The sequence below is a fragment of the Lolium rigidum genome, chromosome 5 (assembly GCF_022539505.1).
Source record: "Lolium rigidum isolate FL_2022 chromosome 5, APGP_CSIRO_Lrig_0.1, whole genome shotgun sequence".
Lineage (NCBI taxonomy): Eukaryota > Viridiplantae > Streptophyta > Magnoliopsida > Poales > Poaceae > Lolium > Lolium rigidum.
This window is the reverse complement of record NC_061512.1, coordinates 156,699,355-156,719,691: the sequence shown is the minus strand read 5'-3', so window position 1 is coordinate 156,719,691 and position 20,337 is coordinate 156,699,355. Positions and strand designations below refer to the sequence as shown.

Sequence of the window (20,337 nt, the reverse complement as noted above, 5' to 3'; positions counted from 1 at the left end):
GTATAGCTATAGCATTTGTATTTCCTTGCTACTGTAGCCCATTTTATAAGAGCATCTCTACCGGTGGCTCCGATAGCGGCCCGATAGCAATTTGGGGACCTGGGGCGAAAATGGACTTGCACCAGCGCGCCTTAAACGGCACCAGCCAATGTTGGAGCCCAATAGAATCGTCGGCAACCCCGTGCCGGCCCCTTCGCGAAGGGCGCGAATCGGGCGCGCCGGCGCCTCGCGGAACGACGATTTTCGCGGGTGAGGGCGCCTTGTCAGCGAGAGGACGCGGCGGTTCGCATCAGAAACGATGTGGGGAGGTTGGTCATCGGCGTTAATGGTCTCCCGCACGGAAACCAAAACGGCGAGGGCGGCGACGGTCCACGCGGCGTCCACCTACCTTACCCACGCGCCTTAAACGGCGCCGGCCAATTTTGGAGCCCAATAGAATAGCCGGCAACCCCGTGCCGGTCCCTTCGCCAAGGGCGTGAATCGGGCGCGCCGGCGCCTCGCGGAACGACGATTTTCGCGGGTGGGGGCGCCTTGTCAGCGAGGGGACGCGGCGGTTCGCATCGGAAACGACGTGGGGAGGTTGGTCATCGGCGTTAATGGTCTCCCGCACGGAAACCAAAATGGCGAGGGCGGCGACGGTCCACGCGGCGTCCACCTACCTTACCCACGCGCCTTCAATGCGTGTCCGCCGCCTTCCTTAAAACCACACCGGCGCACACTCCTCTCTTTTCCCCGCCGTCCATCCCTAGCCGCCGCCGTCCTCAACTTCCGCCCGAACCACCACCCACCTGCACGCGAACGCGATGGCGCACAACGACCAGGCCGGCGGCAGCGGTGGCAGCGGCATGCTACGCTCGACGCAGCTGTCGTTCGACGAGGCCGACGTGCTGTAGTGGCACCGGATCCCCGTGCCAGTGCAGTTCAAGTTGCCGCACGGCTGACACTTCTCCAACAGCGGCTTCGTCGTGCCGCCGCTGTCGTCGCGAGGACCACAGATGCGGGCCCTCGCCAGGGAACGGCGGGCCTCGATGACGCCGGAGCAGAGGAGACTCCCGGAGAATGCCCTCGATAGCCCGGACTGGGAAGAGCGCTTCGGCCGCGAGCGCGCCGAAGAGGTCGCGCGGATGGACAATCCCTCCGGCGGCCGCTTCAATAACGTCGGCCGCCGAGCCTGGTGGTATGGCCGCGACGTCCACGCCACGCTCCGCGAGTACAGCTACCGTCCACGCCACCGCAGGCAACGAGAGCCGGTCTACTTCCCGCAGGCGGCGACCATGGCGCCGACGCCTACCACGCAGAGGTCGCCGGAACGAACCGCGGCGTCCGGAACCTCCCGCACCGGATCGTCCGCCGTCGGGCGCACGCGTCCTCTGCTCGGGTTCGTCCGGCGACGGGGTCGGGCCGCCGCTCCCGCGTCAAGGAGGAGGACACCTTGCCACCACTTCCGCCGACGAAGAAGAAATGGTGGGAGAAGGAGGCCAAGGCGCAGGCGGCCCTCCGTGGCGACGACGACGACGAGGAGTTCCCCGCCCAGAGCTTCATCATCGGCTGCTCCGTCGACGAGGACTACCGTCACATCGCGATCGACCCGCGGCAGGCGGCGGTGTGGTCCGCCAGGGACCACGGCGCCAACTACGTCGACCTCACCGGACCATCCGAGCTGCCGACGCCAAAGGAGGAGAAGGCCGACTTGGAGGAGGATGACGACGCCGATAGCTGGTCCTTCGGGACATCCAGCGGCGACGAACTGGACTTCAGCGACTTCGACTCCCCGCGCCGCTAGATGTGTATTTTTAGTTTTTTAGTTTGAAATCGCGTTAAATTTGTACAAATTTCGTTCGAACTACGTATAAATATCATGTCGCAAATTTGTATTTAAATTTCAAAATTCTATCGAGGCCGCCTGTTTGGGGACGACGGTGTGGGAGCAATGTTCCCAAATAGAGGATGCAGTGCAGGCGCCCTCCAAACGAAGGTACCGGCGCCCCTACCGGTGCGGGCGCCTATTTGGGAGCTACCGGTGGAGATGCTCTAAGCTGGTGCAAAATGACCATGCTGCAAAATAAAATTTCTTTGTCAAAACTTAATCTCAACTCTCAAGATACACGAATACACGATTGTCTTATATAAAATTCAACGCGAAAGTATAGACACTGCCATCGACAGATCAAAAGTCTGAATAAGCCAAGATGCGAGTACGAAAAATGTGAATAACGGAAACCATGGAGGCGTCGATGGCTCCATGGCTTCGCATCTGGCAATAGTAACTGCTTACTGTTCCGCTGACAGGCGACGTGTCTGCCCAACACGGCGCTACCCAGGCCAGGGCCACCTACACTGTTATTGCGTACCCAGCTAGGCTGCTTTGGCATGAACAGCGACACCCGCCCCTGGCTAGCATGGCATCCATCGCATGCACAGCGAACGGGAGAAGAGCCTAGTCAGTGGTCGTCCTGCTTCGTTGGCCATGCATGTTGCAGGAGCTCAATCATTAGAGAGACGATTAATAAGTTTCACGACGAAAAATCATTGGCGAGATGAAGATCAATGCACCGTTCATCTTTGTTGCGAGGGGTGCACTCTTGTGGATCGGATGTACTGTACTATTAGTATACTATGATTATTAGAGTTAATCAGCCGTTTCTTTACATGTCCTAGGTGTAGGAATTCTTTGTTCACGACTTTCACGATCATGAGTATAGGAAGAGGCTCCCTCTCCCGCCCCTCTCCCGGGCGGTGGGGGAGGCTCCTCCTCCCCACGCGACTGCTGGGGTTCTTTTTTTTTTTCCATTTTTCCTGTGCATTTTAATAATTTAACGGGTTTCATTCTTTTTAGATGGGTTCACTTAAATTCTAAGTGTAAGATATACTCTCTCCATTCCTTTCTAATCGACTCTAAATAGTATTGCAAATTAGATTAAATTAGAATCAATTAACAAAGAAAGTAATGTTGACATGGGTCACTACCATACCATGCATGAGCAGCAAGCTCATATGAGGTAATGGCAATCCTAGTGAACACCATAAAACCGCGTGCCGTAAAAATATTTTAGTATACACTGTATAGTCTTTTTAGTATAAAGTGGTGATCTTCGAGAAAAAAAAACACCAAAAAGAATAGGGATTTCTACGCTGGGCCCACTGGTCAACATTTTTTCTATTATGTGTTCGTTTTCTCATTTTTCCCTATTTCGCGTCCCGCTTTGTCTTTCTCTGGGCGTAGCTCTCCTCCTACGAGTTCACATGAGAGCCTTCCTCAGGTCCGGCCCTAGGGGGGTGCGTGGGGGGAGGGGGGCTGGGCCCAGAAATAGTAATATTTTAATTGGTGTGTTGAAAAGCAATATTAAGATACCTAGATTCAAACTTGTTTGTCGAGCAAAGGGCACAAAATAGATGAAGAATTAGACTTAGGGTATCTCTAGGTCCAATGCAAATGGATGCAAAGCGACTGTTTGTGTTCACGCGGTCAAAAAATGGGTCTACCCCTAGCCCAATAGCCTGACGCAAACTAACCGGCATGTAGTGCGGGATGCAAACGTAGTCTAAATATGCCCCGCGAATGTGTCGACACGGACGCAATGCTTGACCTTGTATTCCTAGCCGTCCCCGCACGCTTCATTCGCCATCCCCTTCCTTCTTTGCAGCCCTACGACAATGCCGCCACCCCACCGCCGTTGTAGTCCAAACGCCGCGCCGCCACACCACAACAACAGATACGCATGGTCACTTTTGGTGAACGAAATGCATCGGGCCGCTCGAGATGCACTTATACCTGACCAATGGCCTTGTCGTTTTTCTTCTTTTCTGAAATGCTGCTTGATATGAGATTCTTAATTTGTTCAGATCGAAACTTGTGGTTTTGATGGACTATTGTCTGCCGCCACTTATGCGCCACCCTGAGCCCCTAATATAATGCCCTCTGGTGTGCTTGTCACACTAGGATTGGTTATTCGACCTTTGTCAAAATTTAGGGCAATCGGCTTGGAATGTAACACAAAATTTTGTAAGGATCCTAAAAAAAAACCCGAGCAAAGTCTAGATCGTGTGCTAGTATCCATGGATCGTACAATACCCATTTAATTTCCTCGTAGCTAACAAGAAGAGAAAAAGATTCAGGCTAATCAAAATATGCAAGGCCTAAATTAACTAAAGAGAAAAGCCTGCTAGGAAGCCCTGAGGCTTTCCTTTGCGTCTACCTGAAGACTGAACCGCACGCGATGAAAATCTTCGAAAAAATGTCTGGCCCCGCCACAGGAGCTCGAAGCTCCTCTCCCATGTTATACGCATACTGAGCTGGGGGCCCCTTGGGTTCTGGGGCCTAGGGCGGCCGCCCTGCCTGCCCCCCTCAGGGCCGACCCTGAATCTATGGACCGGCGCTGGTCGCCCTCTAGTGTGGCCCACATCGGTTGCAAGCTCGAGGCGATTGCCCAGTGTGTGTGGTCGCGTGAGCCTGCTCGATGCTTCGCTCCGCCCCTCCAACCATGTTTGCCCGATTTGCTACTTTGAACTCGCATCACATTGAACAGCCGAGTACTGCTGAACTTGACACTCCGACATGTCTAGATAAATGACGCTTTCCGATCCAAAGATATCATTAGTTCGTGAACCCCACACAAATTTTCTTTCCTTTTTCTACTGAGTACCGAGGTAAAATAAATATGTATTATACTAAACATTTGTACTTCTTCCACATCATCATACTATTGTATTAATGATTATATATTTGGCTACTACCATGCAATTGTGAACCACAAAACAATATTTTGAACATTTGTTATAGCGTTTTTGTTACCCACTTTAACTCAAATGATTGCTTGTGTAAATTTTATCTTTTATGTTGTCATAAAAGTTCTGCAATTAGTTTTCCTCGATTGCATAAATTACATGGTGTATATGTACATATATATTTTTTGTATGTATTTGTGATCGTGTTTTTATATATATTTAATATCCTTAAACACCATGAGAGAGATCTCTAAGATTACGATTCGAACAAATATCTTAGCACTTGTTCTAGTGTATTAGTATAACACGAAGAAAGGCCAAGTTGGCCATGCGCACATGCATGTTAATTACTACGTCCATCCCAAAGTCTAAGGCTTTTTTTATAAAGTCAAACTAAGTAAAGTTTGACCAGAATTTTAGAACAATCTATCAATAAATATAATATTTTGTAGATATCATATAAAAATATATTTCATTATCTATTTACTGATATAATTTTGTATTTTGCATGTTAATGATTTTTGGTAAAAGCTAACTCAAACTTGATATAGTTTGATTTTCTAAAAATAATATAAGCCTTAAGCTTTGAGATTGAGGTATTACTAATGGAGTTGGAGGAGCTCAATCATTAGGGAAACCCCTTGTGAATTTCAAGACAAAAGAAAACATTAGAGAGGTGATCAATGGACCGTTGAATGATCTTTGGTGGAGCAGCTGGTGCGATGGTGTGGATAGGATGATGACTGCGTTGATCAATTTTTTTAAGAGCTCGTAGGCGCAGGATTTTTGTGTGTACGTTTTCATTTGAATAAGTAATCACTGGGACACACATACACACTGTTTGGCATGCAACGCAGAGATATTCACCACATTTCACCACACAAATTAATACGAGTGACATCTTAGAGAGTTGCCCAGCAAAAGAACTGCTGTTATAGCTAGAAATGCCTTACGTTTCCAGGCAGGCACACATGCATACGTTTCCAGCTCCAAATTTCAACACCAGCAGAGTGCTTGTTTTCAATATTTAATCATTACATCCGGCATCTACATAGCTGAGATACACACAGCCGTTACAACCCAGCAAAATGCTTGTAGTTAAACTGAATCAAATGGTGAAAATTCTGTACAAATTATTGGTGAAGTCGGAGTGGTACAATGCAGCCTGGACTTTATTTGGTGACAAGAATCCGACCTGGAGGTCGCCACCATCAGACGCACATTCAAATTTAACAAAGCAGCGACGGATTATCTAGCTTACAACTCTGCACTTGGAATTGCTAAAAGGATTCCAGCAACACAAGCCTTCACAGTGAAATGCGTAATCTGCTAATGAACATCTGGAGCCCATTCAACAAGAGTGTTACGTCCAACATCGAAATGCCTAATCTGCTAATGAAGCGTCCATTGGATTGCACTGCATATGATTCACAGACGATCGACACCATCAGTATTAAATTAGCAGCAGCGATGACAAAACGTGTATTAGATGTGAAAACTGTGACCGTAACGGACCTAGATCGTTGAGATGACGAAAAGAGCAAGCTTATTATGTTCTCGGAAAGAATACAGAACATAAGAGAAAAATACAGTGGAATCCTAAGTTGCACATGACAAGAGCAGTAATTATCAAGTTGGATGGTCGCCAGATTAGTAGTATGCCGCTTCAAGCAGTAGAAAACATTAACATGTACGAAAATCATCCTTGTAGCTAACACGGTTATATTAGGCTAGCCCACATTCTTTATCGGGTTATCATCAAAACAGCGTCGGTTCCTTGTAAAACTAAGGTTTTTTGGATGGTACCTTCGTTATGGTGTTATTCTTACTAAAAATAACTTTGCAAAACACAACTGGTATGGTTCTGTGAAATGTGTTTTCTGTCACGAAGAGGAGATAATAAAACACCTTTTCTTCTAATATCGGTTCATTATGTCTATATGATCAATCATTCAGATAGGTTCTACCTTATATACCACCACGCAGCGTTGTAAACATTTTTGGCAACAGGGTGGATTCTGGGTTTAAGATTCTTTTCAGAGTGGGAGCAATAGCCGTTCTATGGTCGTTTTGCCTATGTAGGAATAACAATATTTTTAATGATAAAAATTCTTCTCTTATGCAGTTCATCTACCGGTATATGGCTTTGCTTCGTTTATGATCGTCGTTGTTTATGGTCGCCGCTTCAGCAGTTCAGCGCTTGGAGGACCACGACCTCTTTACGATGATGTTTACATAATTGGAGGATACGGCCAATGAGTTTATTACCCAATTGGTTGCTCCTATGGTCTAATTGGCTGCTTACACTTTTACGAGCGTTCTTTTTGTAAAGTTTTTGTATGGTTCTGTACTTCTTTGGATGGCTGTGTGCATCTTAGTTACGCAGAGACGGGTGTATTGCTTAAACCTTTTTGAGTAGTAAAGCGCTCTTATCGATTTTTTTTTATCAAAACAGTACACGTAAAGCAAAGAAAGCAGTAGTGGTACCCGCAAAAATGAAAAGAATAGAAAAGCAGTAGTGGTACAGTAGCCAACTTAAGATAACTCACGTAATCTCTGAAACTACACTTGTCTAGGGGCGCTTCAAGTAACTTAACACAAACAACAAATCAAGATAAGCGTAGAGATTTTGCAAAGAAAACAAAAGAGAGGATAAGCACCTGCATCAAATTCGTAAACGTCTGAAGAATAGAGCAGGGTGGTTGGGATGTGTCTTGACTGTTCTCTCCACGGCAGTCCTTACGGCTTCAATAATTCCACATTTCCCAATCACTTCACATTCGACGGTAATGAGAGAGGCGAGTTTCTCGATTCCAATGTCAAGAGAGTGTGCTTCAACTATGACCAAACGAATAAGGGCAAGTTTTTCTAGCCTGGGCATGGATCCTGCCGAAAACATCAGATCTACCGAGTGACAATTTGCAAAGTAATTAAAATTCCTCAAGAATTGAAACCCAATTTCACCGCTGATTCTCAACTTTTCACTTGACCCTGTTGTTTCCATCAAATGGAGAATGAGTAGAGCGGGTAAGGCTCCAAGGATGCAGATATCATTCTGCTTGACTTCCTCCACTTGAAGGCGTAGCTGCCTGAGGTTTCTGAGGGAGCTAAACCATTTTGGAACCTGTGGAACGGGTGAATACCAGGTAATAAGTTTCTCGAGGGTATGCATGCACAAATGTTCCTGTAAGAAGCTGCTACCTTCCCAAATAGTCAGAGATCGAAGGTTTTGGGTGCCAAGCTTACACAGGGAAGAGATGATAGCTTTCCACTCCTCTCGATTTTCCCGAACCAAGTTCGCATCCTCACCTTGGAAATGAAGGGCCAGATGCCTCAGATTCTTTAGGTGACCAAGGCCCCATAGGAAGTGAAATGGCTGCCTGCAGGCAAAGACATCTTTAAACGTCTCGAGTGCTTGCATCTTCATAATCCCATCAGGAAATTTAACAGCAAGGTCAACATGTATATGCGCCAATTGCTTCAGATTAACTATTGATGTGGGTAATTCCTTTACATTGGTGCCTCGTACTTCCAATGTCTCCAAGCACCCTAAGCACCCGATTCGTTCTGGGAGCTTCCTTATTCTCGTCTTGCTTAGGTTCAGGTACCTCAGCTGGAACAAGCCCACTATGTTTTCAAGATGATGCTCTTCCAATTGGTAGCAATGCTTCAAGTAGAGAACACGCAGGCATCTGAATTCCTCCAAAGAGGGTATTTCCACGTATCTCCAAAACACATTAAGTGACCGGACTCGAGACAACACCATACCTGCCATTGGTAATGCTGAATCTCCTTGTTTGCCGACTTGTAGGGAGAGCCGACGAACAACTTTGCTTTGTGTCCCAAGTGTCAGCATGGGAACACTAAGTAAAGTAATAAAGTTCTCTTCTATCGACTTGGATATGATGAAATCAAGAATGGTGTCATGAACTCGACAAGTCTTCACTTCACCATATTCATTTGTCTTCACGGGTTGGATCAAGCTCCTATTGAGGAGCTCATCAAAACACCTCTCTCCTATCTCAAGTACAGTATGCCTACCATCTCTATGAATAAATCCTTCACCAATCCACCTCCTTATAAGATCCTTCCTCTTAATAACAGAATCCTCAGGAAATATACAAACATATAAGAGACAAGTTTTTAGATGAGCAGGCAGATCAAAATAACTAAGTGACAATATTTTCATCATTCCTTCAACGCTGGGATTTCTTTCAAGTGCACGACCAATTGAATCTTTCACTTGATTCCATAGATCCTTTGTTCTTTCCATGCCAGCCAACAAACCAGATATAGCAATAATGGCCAAAGGTAACCCATCACATTTTTTCAAGATTTGTTCAGAAACTTCTTCAAGGTATGAAGGGCAATTTTCTTTGGAGTTGAATAATCTTCTATGAAATAGTTGCCTTGAGTACACTATATCGAGAGGCCTCATATTATAAATATGGCCGCTAAATGATAAACAACATGAATGAGCGACATTGTTCACACGAGTAGTGGTGATTATTTTACTTCTAGAACTGGTCATCGGGAATGCTAGCTTAATAACATCCCATGTATCCACGTCCCATATATCATCAACGACAATAAAGTACCTGCATCTAGATCTATTAGTGATTCCTTAAATAAAAAAATCATTCATATTGATAACATAAACAAAATAAAACAGGAAATCTGATAAAAGTATTCAAATCCATATATTATGGGCATGATATTTTTTTGTATAATATGGGAGATAAGTACCGGTTTGAACAAGAGGCGTGACTACATAAAAGATAAATATGGATATGATTGATCATGTGTAACACTTAATTGGTCTAGAGCCGATGTGGATTGACAAGATAATTATACAGTCATCACTACAAAACAAGAATCTAGTGACAGATCTAAAAGTTCAGCTATCTAAAACTAAGACGGAGTAACTCAACATAATACAGAAATGTTAATTCTTTTCCTAGACTATTTATTTTGCATACTTTCCATTTATACCCTTTAAGGTCACTTAAACACCTAAACGATATGTCCTCCAGTTGGAGTAGTAGCGGTTGGTGATACATTGCCGCGAGATCAACGATAACAAGTGACGAATCATCTTATTGGAGTTGGTATTCATAGAGCATGCATCACAATACTGTGTGGGCATTGAGATTAGAAAGACGAACATAAGAGATGGTATGTATGCACATAAATGGGAGGGAGCGAGAGAGAGAGAGAGAGCGACTGAGAGAGAGGTGGATGAGAAAGAAAAGGGGATGTACATGGTGGCCCTCATGTGAAACGAGGTTATCGTGGATACCATGTTGGCAAAACTACCGAAGTAAGCTAAAAAGAAGTTATATTGGAGAGTGAGCCAAGTCATTAGCGTAGCAACTAAAATGGTGTTTGTGTGTGCGCACGTATGATCTTCTCCATGAAACGAAGCACATTTTCAGGGAGTATTAGAGTTGGGGGGTGGGGGTGGGGGGTGGCAGTTTTTCACACTCAACAAAGGCTAATATTGTGCAGTACACAAAACAAGCATAAATTATGATGAATACACCTTACCATAGGTCGTTACTTATATCTATCTCCATCCTATTTCACTTATTTTGGACATCAACATAGTCATATCAGCATTATATTTTCTAACATGTTACAAAATATATTTAAAAATATAGACAGAAATTATATTCGTTACAAGTTACTAGGATGAATTTCATGTGAAATACATGAACAACTACTTATACATTCAAGGGTGGAAAGTAGAGAAATAGAAATTGCACCTCTTGTCTCGTAGGGAGTTGTTGATCTTGATGATTAGTTGTTGTATGCTCCCGGATTTAGTGCTGGCATAACCTTGACCACTAACTTCACTGAGAATAATTCTCAGGATGTTCATTATGTCTGGATTTCGTGACACAGATAAGAAAGTATGCCACTCGAAATGCCCTTTGAGATCTTGATACACTTGGTTTGCAAGAGTTGTCTTTCCCATTCCACCAGATCCAACAATGGAGATGATCTTCAATTTCTGTTCTGTTGATACACATCGATCATCTTCCATCAACATTTTTATTATCTCAGCCTTAGGTTCACTAATTCCAACAAGCTTAGAGGCATTCTCAAAGATAGCAAGAGCTCTAGGATCAACACTTCCATTTCTTGTGTTGGAGAAGGCTTGAGGAGTCTTATACCTTGCATTCCTCTCGCCCACCTCTATGAGTTGATTCTTCATATCTTTAATCTCCCAGGCAATCCGCCGACGGACCTTCATCTTCCCTAGCGAGTGCTTGATCTTCTCCATGAAACCATGTGGCCTAGTGTCTTTGTTATCACCACATTGTATGAAGTCGTCAATTGAGTCTTCCATATCATAGGATAGCTCACGCACCTCATTCATCCAAACCTTACTTTGCACATCAGGATCCTCCTCCTCCGACATCTTCAAAAGAAATGCATCCATTGCGACAAGTTCACGGGTGAGGAACTCGATCTCCTTGCGCTGAAAGTTGCACACCCCCTTGAAATGCCTGTACTTGTCTCTTAGAAGAGCAGCTAGCTTCTCCACGACGGGTTGTAGGGCCCCTGTCGTCGCGCTCACCAGAGCCACCTCCATGGCTGCAACAACAATTAATCCAAGTAAGATAAAATTTCATAGCAAAACAAGAGTTAGGACATCTCAAGCGATCCGAATCATTGCAGAAAGCAAATGTATTCGTTTTGGTCTTTTGGGATTGAACGCAGACATGCCAAAGGCCGCGGTCTATCCTGGTCTACTATTTGGGGCGGCGGTAAACCCATCAGCTAGACCCGTTTGGTCTGCGCTAGCTTATTGCCTCTTTTCTTTCCTATTTCATTTAATTGGCCAACATATGAATGAAAATAACACTAAAGCTGAATTTAATAGCTATTAAATTACCACTAATTAGGGAATCACATGATTTACACGCCATAGTACCGAGCTAAAGTGTAAAAGGACACAAGTTTCATATGGAGTACACAAACTTAAATAGATATGTGAGATCACGCATCTCTCAAAGGAAGCACAGTTGTCGGGTCCATGATGGTCAATGTTGGCGAACATGATGTGGTTCTGTTCGGCGAGTTATTTGGCCTCGACCTAAACGGCTTTTGACTGGTCATTGATCTCTTACCTTCAAGAGCTCTTTTGGAGGTCAATGAAGCTAGCATATGTGGCATCTTTCTCCCGGCATCACCTCTCATCCTTTTGGCATTTTTCCTCCTTTTTCTTATCCATCAACCCCTTAAATGTCTCATGCAATACAAGTGCGAATGCATCACGCTTGAGATCTTGCTTGGTGGCCTTGTGGCCCCTTGGACTAGATGCACGACCACCATTGCTTGGGCCACCGTGCTTGGACCACCATCTTCAATATCAATGAACAATGATGATTCATCCCACACCCCCTATGTTTGAGATTCTTTTTTGCATGTAGCGTAACCTAGTTTCCACTTGGGAGATTCCTTGATCTTCATCCAACAATGACACAACCTAAAGGGTTTGTTTTCATGCTACTCCTTGAAGTAGTCCAAAGCTTGGGACACCTAAATATATGCAGTCCATTAGATATGCACTCACATATGAAATGTACATTGGCATATTAAAATGGTCGATGTTTAACCATGTGCGCAATGCATGTCAACTGGCGGAGGTAGTGGTAGTGGCGGCGGTTTCCTCCATCGTAGGCTAGCGTTGCCGCATTAGTGCCGACGATTTTACCGGTGAGCCTAGGAAGTGGCAGGAGAGGGAGTAGCTTGTGTGCAACTGACGGGTGGGCCTAGGGAGGTAACGAGTGGGACACGCTCAGATGAGGACGTTGGACCGCATTCCCAGCACAAACATAGGCCGGAATGGGCCGCCCCAGACAGGTCCGCGACAGCGACACTCAGTTTGTTTGGTTCGCGCCGCTAGACCGTACCCCTGTCAGCGTAGGCACATTAAGATAGTCTCGATTTATTTGCGTCGAACCGCTGGAGATATCTTTTTAACATGCTAAACCTGGCGGTGATGGTGGTAGTGGTGCCGTCATATATATACTCCATCAATTTACATGAGGCCACTTAGTCTTGTCTTAAATCTAAGTTTATACGGAAAATAATCAAATTTCACATTTGAAATTAATATATTATAAAACTATATATGAAAATAAATTCAGTGATACTAATTTGATACCCAATCCGTTTCTTGATATAAGCCATGTAGTTTTTGAAACGGAAATTAAAGAATACACATTGAGATCAAATTATCAGGTTAACACTAGATAATTGACGTGAGAAAATAGAGGGCTTCAAATAAAATATGAAAACATAAACTAATCCTTAAAAAATTGTCCAGGCAAGTGGTGAAACACAATACACCTTATATTTTAAATTTTTTCTCAAAATATTAAATGGCTTATATCTAGAAACGGAGGGAGTATTATATATGTCAATTGTTCTTTCAAACTGTTTGGCCAAACTTACATTGAGTATACTCACTCCCTCCGTAAATAAATGGATGTTTAACCTTAAACTTTGTTCTTAAAAGAGTGTATTTCTACCTTTTTAATGTATTTTAAAATAGCAAAAATTGCTTCTCTCTCATCGTCCGGAAATCACACCTAACAATATTCATCACATGTTACCTTCATTTTATACATGCTCTTAGGTTACTGAAGGTGAAATAATTAAAGAGAAAAAAGATGTTAGTTTACATCTTTTCAATGCAATTGTCTATTTACTTCATAATATATCTTGAAAGATCCCATAGGTCTATTTATTTGTGGATAAAGGGAGTAGGCTAAGATCTTGTATACGTATACCAAGGGAGGAGTAAAATGGCAGGCCGGCAGGGGACGTACCTATCGGCCGGCTGCCGTGGAGGATGGGCTCGAGCTGGCCTCTGGCCTGTGGCCGCGGCCCTTCTCCCGGAGAAGAGGAGCTCGATCGGAGACGCGAGACGACGGTGGGTCTGGGGCTCTGGGCAATGGCGCTAAGAGCATCCCCACTCGTTGGCGCTCCCCACGTCTAAATCCGGCGAAATTTTCGTCCGGATTGGAGGAAGATTTGGCGTGGGGAGAAGTAGTTTCCCAGCCGCGTGCCCAGGCGAAGACGACGATGCGAGTTTGAAAAACGGAAACTTGATAAACTTCGGCTAAATTCGGGCAAATATAGACTAAATTTAATGATATTTAGACTAAAACGGGCGGAGTTAATACATAGAGGCCGAATTCGACTATATTTCGAATTCGGCTAGGGGAATTCAAATGCTAATTTTAAAACACGGCGCTCTACATGCCCAAACGGCGGTAGAACACCGTGTAGTCGTCGCCGCCGTCGTCGGAGCCGTCGTCCTCGACCTTCGGCACCTTCGGCGGCGCTGCCTGGCGGCTGCTGCCCCGGCCGGCGTCTCCCCGCCCGGGGATGGCTTGTACCATTCGTCGTCCGAGGACTCGAGGTCGACGACGGGGGCAACGACGCCGGATGGAGGTGTCGCGGGACGGCGGTAGCGCGCGGCGTCGTCGGCGGCGGTTGGAGTGGCGCGCGCGGCGAGTCGGCGTGCGGCGGCCAGGTCCATCAGCCGCCGCTGCTGCTCCGCCTCCTCGCGCTCCCACTCGCGCCTGGACCACGCCAGGGCGGCGTCCTCGGGGAGGGCGTTGTCGGCGGGCACCAGGTCGTTGAGCGACCTGGCGATCGCCTCCGCCACGGCGGCGTCCTCCGCGCGCTTCGCCTCCTCCTCGGCGAGCCTGTTTGCGGCGGCGGCCGCGGCGTCCTCCTTTTTCGGCGCCTTCCTCTTCCGCCCAGGCTGGGAGGGTTGGTCGCGAATGACGAGGGCGCCGCTGCTGCGCCCTCTGGTCGGCGGCGGAGACGCCGGCTCCTTCTTGACGCGCACCGGCGTCGAAGGCGACGACGCCTCCTCCCTCTTCACCGGCGCCAAGGATGACCTCGGCGCCGATCCGGAAGACGACGAGCTGGCAGCCATGCGCCGTGGCTGCCAGACGTTTCCCCGGCGGCGGCTCGCCGATGCCCTCGATGGAGGGGGCATCGTGAGCACCGGGAAGTTTCCGCCCTCGATGTGATCGAGGACAGCCTCGAGTGTCCGGCCCGGCGCGCTCCACCAACGTTGGCGGCCCGCGGCGTTGTTGCGCGGAGGCGGAGGCGGCGGGCCGTCGTAGGAGGCGAGCTCCCGCTCCCACCGCCGCAGGAAGTACGAGTTCCACGCCGTGTAGTTGTCGGGGTGGTGGCGTGGCTCGGCGCGCTCCTCATCCGTCAAGGTCATCCGCGCCTCCTCGATGGCGACGTCGAGGGCGTGGCCATGAGGCGGCGGCGGGATTGGTACGCCGCCAGCACTAAGCCGCCACCCGCCGCCGGGAGGCCTCGTGTCCGGCGGGCAGGGGTACCCCGCCTGGTGGAGGAGGTGCCCCTCCCACGCGTGGAGCGACCGGCGGGGGAAGCCGTTGTTGGCTGCGCCGTCATCGTCGTAGAACGCCATCGGGAGAGCAGAGGGAGAGTGGAGGGAGAGTGGAGCACGGGGTACGCCTCGCGGCGAGCGGACCGGCGTATATAGGCGCGGCTGGCGCTGGTGATTAATGCCGCGTGGAATGCGACGCGTCCGCGGCGAGCTGACCGGCGGCAGCCTTTAGTGCGCGCGGAAGACGATGCGTGTGCGGAAGACGACGACATTAACTCGCCGCGTGGCCGGCGAATGCAGACCGGCGGCAGGCTTTTACAGCGCGCGGAAGACCATGCGATGAGGACGACGATTGGTTTCTCTCGCCGATAAGTTGGGGCCACCAGACGCGCGGGAAGTTTCCTCGGTGTTTCCCGCGCTTTCGTTTCGTCCGGAGTCCCCGAGCGCTCCCCGGGGGGCCGGGGATGGCGTGGGATCGCCGGAGGAATTTAGGCCCAAATCCGGACGAAAACGAGGAACCGGGGGCGTGACTGGACCAAATTACGCCGTCCGGATGGAAAAAACGTCGTTCGGGGGCCTCGTCGGGGAGACGAGTGGAGATGCTCTAAGATCGAGAGCGAGAAAGAGGCCGGGGGTCGACCTCTCTGGGTTTATTAGCCGGCAAAACGCGCACAGCCGTTGGACTTCGGACTTTCCACTTCTCTTCCGGACCACACGTCTGCCGTGGCTGGTACTTCAAAATTAGAGTCTTTGCACAGACTGGTTGCGCCGAAAACGACTGAAAGACCGGCCAAAACAAAATGAAGAAAATTTTGAACACAGTGATTGCCCGTAGAGTACTCTCTCTCCAGAGTCCAAATACGTACATGATCGCGCTGCAGAAAAAAGCACAGAAATATGGCAGCGAACTGGAAGATGTGGTCGTCGTTGATGGAGAGCTCGGTGAGGGGAGTGATCACCGCGGACTCGTCAGCTTCATAAGGTCTGACAGAGAGAGAGAGAGAGAGAGAGCTGACACAGCATCGTCTGCGCGGTCAATGTCAGCGACCAGTTCGTCGGCAGCTTCACCGGCCGGTGCACGCTTCATGGATGCCAACAGGAACAACGGCGAGCGCAAGGTCAGCGACCCCGGCTCGTTGGCACAGACAGCACAAGATCTTCAATGTGTATTGTGTTACCCGAAAAAAGAAAAGATCTACAATGTGCTTGTGCAATGATGCTGTTGTAAGGAACTTGTGTTGAATCCACTAGAAAAAAGGAACTTGTGCTGAAACCGCCTCAAGTGCTGTGCACAGATGAACAAGACAAGTGGCTTCGTGAAAGGACAAGACTACAAGAGCGTCAATAAACTACCGGTCTGCTAAATATTTTTTCACGTTTGTATTACTTAAAATTTAAGCATTACACCCGGTCTATGTATAATTAAGATACACACATCCGTATCAATCCACAAAACACAACTATAAAAGTCTAGTCTTATACGAAAGAAACAAAGAAAAGGAAAAACTAAGGCGAGGGAGGCCCAATATGATGATCACAGTGCCATCTATGTTGCAAAAAGTATCTCTCGTTGTATCCTTTAATCGTGTGAACACCTTTGTGAAGAGATAGCATAGTTATGCATCGTTAAATAACCTGCATAAGAGAAGTATTTTTATTGTTAAAAATCTTGTTATTTCTATAGAGCCAAAGCAACCAAATAACAGCAATCCTCTCCACCACGATAACACATCATTAAGCCAATTATTGAAAATATTCGCAATGATACATGGAGTATAAGGTAGAACCTATCTGAATGGATGACCACAAAAATATGGCAAATTTGCATTGGAAGAATAGGTATTTTTATTGTTTCCCTGCCAGTTGTGCTTTGCAAGGTTATCCTTGGTGAGAATTACCCTTCAACTAAGATACCACACAAACACCTTAGTTTTAAGCCGGATCTTCATCTTTCAAATTTTCTTATTATTATCAACTCGTACATCAGTTTAAATTAAAGCTTTATACATGGATGTCACCAAAAATATATTATTCTTAGAAAGGTTCCAACGAAATACATAGGATCCCTGCGTCAAATGGACTGAATCCAGACGTTGTAACAAGGCACTCCACGATGCTTGACTAGGACCATTGCGACTTCTTCTAAAGGACACATTCGACGGGGATGTCTCCAGCACTTTGGCTAGTGTATCACCTTTGTGTCACACAATATTGTATAAAGCCGAATATTATTCCCGAAGAGTAGCATTGCTAAGCCATTTATCCTCCCGGAATCTAATTTCTGATTCATCTCTAATACATAAAGATCCATATGGAAAGAAGACCTGCTTCATCGCCACAATGCCAGCCTAGAAATGAAAATTTCTAGGTTTTCAATAAACCTGAGAGAACGCATTTGAGCGAATGTACTTTCCCCTGAGGAGGGTCTACCAAATCTCGTTCTTAGTAAGCAACTTGAACAACCATTTACCATGAAGGGCCCTATTTTTGACCTCAAGGTCTTGAATTCCGAGACTTCTCTGATCTTTCGGGCGGCATACCACACTCCATTTAGCTAGTCGATATTTTCCCTTCTCATTATACCCTTGCCAGAAGAATCCTGATCGGAAATAATCCAATCTTTTCAAGATACCTTTTGACAATTGGATGAAACATACCATATACAATATCATACTGCTTAGTACTGAATTAGTGAGAATAAATCTTCCTCCGAGGGATAATAATTTTCCTTTCCAACTACTTAATCTGATTTGCAGTCGTTCCTCCACCATTTTCATTCAGCATTTGTAAGTCTCTGATACGTGCATTTTACATCATCAATATTGTTACATATATGTTTAGTTTTCATTGATATTTGCCATCTTACATCATTATTTATGCATTTTTAGTCGATTTTTGGGACTTTCCTACAAAGTCCCTTTCATTGGTATTTAATTTTTAGAAGGCATAAAACCTCCTTTTTCCTATTTTATTGTTTCAGGGATCTTCTGGACATCAAAAAGTTGAGGGGAAAATAGTTGATCAGTTTTTCGCTGGGAGAAGGACCGTGGGCCAAAGAATCACGCGAGGGCGGCCACGAGGGAGAAAAGAGGACAGGTGGCTGATAACCCACAAGTATAGGGGATCGCAACAGTCTTCGAGGGAAGTAAAACCCAAATTTATTGATTCGACACAAGGGGAGGTAAAGAATACTTATAAGCCTTAAGAACTGAGTTGTCAATTCAGCTGCACCTGGAAAAGCACTAGTAACGGGGGTGATGTGAAAGTAGCGATAATATGAGAGCAAGTAGTAACGATAACACGGCAGCAGTAGCAGTAATATGAGAGCAATGGCACCGAGAAAATAGTTGATACTACTTCCAATGACATATAGGACCGAGTATATGATGATGATAGATGGACCGGGGTTCCCGACTATCTACACTAGTGGTAACTCTCCAATAACAAGTGTTGGGTGAACAAATTACAGTTAGGCAATTGATAGGATTGAAATAGCATTAAGACAGAACATCAAGATTATTAATCATGTAGGCATGTTTTCCATATATAGTCATACGTGCTCGCAATGAGAAACTTGCATAACATCTTTTGTCCTACCAGCCGGTGGCAGCCGGGCCTCTAGGGAATCTACTCGGAAATTAAGGTACTCCTTTTAATAGAGCACCGGAGCAAAGCATTAACACTCCGTGAAAACATGTGATCCTCATATCTAAGCCTTCCCCTCCAGTTGTCCCAATTTATGTCACTTTGGGGCCTTTGGTTCCGGACATAGACATGTGCAAACAACTTGTAGATACAATCTAAGCAATAAGTATAGAGCTTAAATCTAAGATCATGCCACTCGGGCCCTAGTGACAAGCATTAAACACAACAAGATTGCAGCAACAATAACTTCACAAACTTTATAGATAGACTAATCATAATGTAACAATCCATCGGATCCCAACAAACACAACACCGATTACATCGAGATGAATCTCAATCATGTAAGGCAGCTCATGAGATCATTGTATTGAAGTACATGGGGGAGAGAATACCAACTAGCTACAGCTAGAACCCGTAGTCCATGGGGGAACTACTCACGGAGCATGATGGAGGCGGTGGCGTCGATGGAGATGGCTTCCGGGGCACTTCCCCGTCCCGGCAGGTGCCGGAACGAGACTTCGTCCCCCGAATTGGAGTTTCGCGATGGTGGCGGCGCCCACGGAGTCTTTCCGGAGTTTCGTCAATTGGTATCGATGTTTTAGGTCACCGGGGCTTAAATAGGCGAAGAGTCGGAGTCGGAGGGCCACGGGGCCTCCTCACACTAGGGGCGCGCCCCCTTGGGCCGCGCCGCCACCACGTGTGGGGCCCCCAGGGCTCCCCTCTGGTCCCACTCTGACTTTCTGGAAGATTCTGGGAAAAATAAGATGTTGGGTCTTCGTTTCGTCGAATTCCGAGAATATTGCCCGAACAGCCTTTCTGGAACCAAAAACAACAGAAAACAGCAACTGGCCCTTCGGCATCTCGTTAATAGGTTAGTTCCGGAAAATGCATAAAAACATTATAAAGTGCAAGCAAAACATGTAAGTATTGTCATAAAACAAGCATGGAACATCAGAAATTATAGGTACGTTGGAGACGTATCAGCATCCCCAAGCTTAGTTCTTGCTCGCCCTCGAGTAGGTAAACGATAAAAAAAAGAGTAATTTCTGTAGTAACATGCTACTTACATAATCTTGATCATCCTATTATAAAGCATATGAGATGAATGCAGTGACTCAAGGCAATGATCTATAGTTGCTAACAAATAGATAACATATAGCAAAACTTTTCATGAATAGTACTTTCAAGACAAGCATCAAAAGTCTCGCATAAGAGTTAACTCATAAAGCAATAAATTCAAAGTAAAGGCGTTGAAGCAACACAGAGGAAGATTTAAGTTTCAGCAATTGCTTTCAACTTCAACATGCATACCTCATGGATATTTGTCAACACAAAGTAATATGATGAATGCAAATAAGCAAGTATGTAAGAATCAATGCACAGTTGACACAAGTGTTTGCTTCTAAGATGGTAGGAATAGGTAAACTGACTCAACATAAAGTAAAGGATAGGCCCTTCGCAGAGGGAAGAAGGGATTAAATCATGTGCTAGAGCTTTTTAAGTTTTTGAAATCATATAGAGAGTATAAAAGTAAAGTTTTGAGAGGTGTTTGTTGTTGTCAACGAATGATAGTG

General features: G+C 46.3%; 1 protein-coding gene across 1 annotated transcript; it reads right to left on the bottom strand.

Annotated features, from left to right (window-relative positions):
- Window positions 1–5,541: 5,541 nt before the first annotated feature.
- LOC124656571 (disease resistance protein RGA5-like) lies at window positions 5,542–19,217 on the bottom strand. The gene is made up of 5 exons (XM_047195288.1): window positions 19,202–19,217; window positions 10,491–11,325; window positions 7,405–9,323; window positions 5,618–5,673; window positions 5,542–5,562 (listed from the first exon to the last, which is right to left on the bottom strand). Exons 1-5 carry the CDS (start codon window positions 19,206–19,208, stop codon window positions 5,542–5,544), a joined length of 2,838 nt encoding a protein of 945 aa, XP_047051244.1. The 5' UTR covers window positions 19,209–19,217.
- Between the last annotated feature and the right edge of the window lie 1,120 nt (window positions 19,218–20,337).

Bases quoted from the DNA above. Each gene is read 5' to 3' on its own strand.
- LOC124656571 (XM_047195288.1), bottom strand. The intron at 5,674-7,404 runs GTTTACGAATTT...TGGAAACGTAAG, and splicing joins CCCTGCTCTATTCTTCAGAC to GCATTTCTAGCTATAACAGC. The intron at 5,563-5,617 runs GTATTAATTTGT...CATGCCAAACAG, and splicing joins AACTCTCTAAGATGTCACTC to TGTGTATGTGTGTCCCAGTG.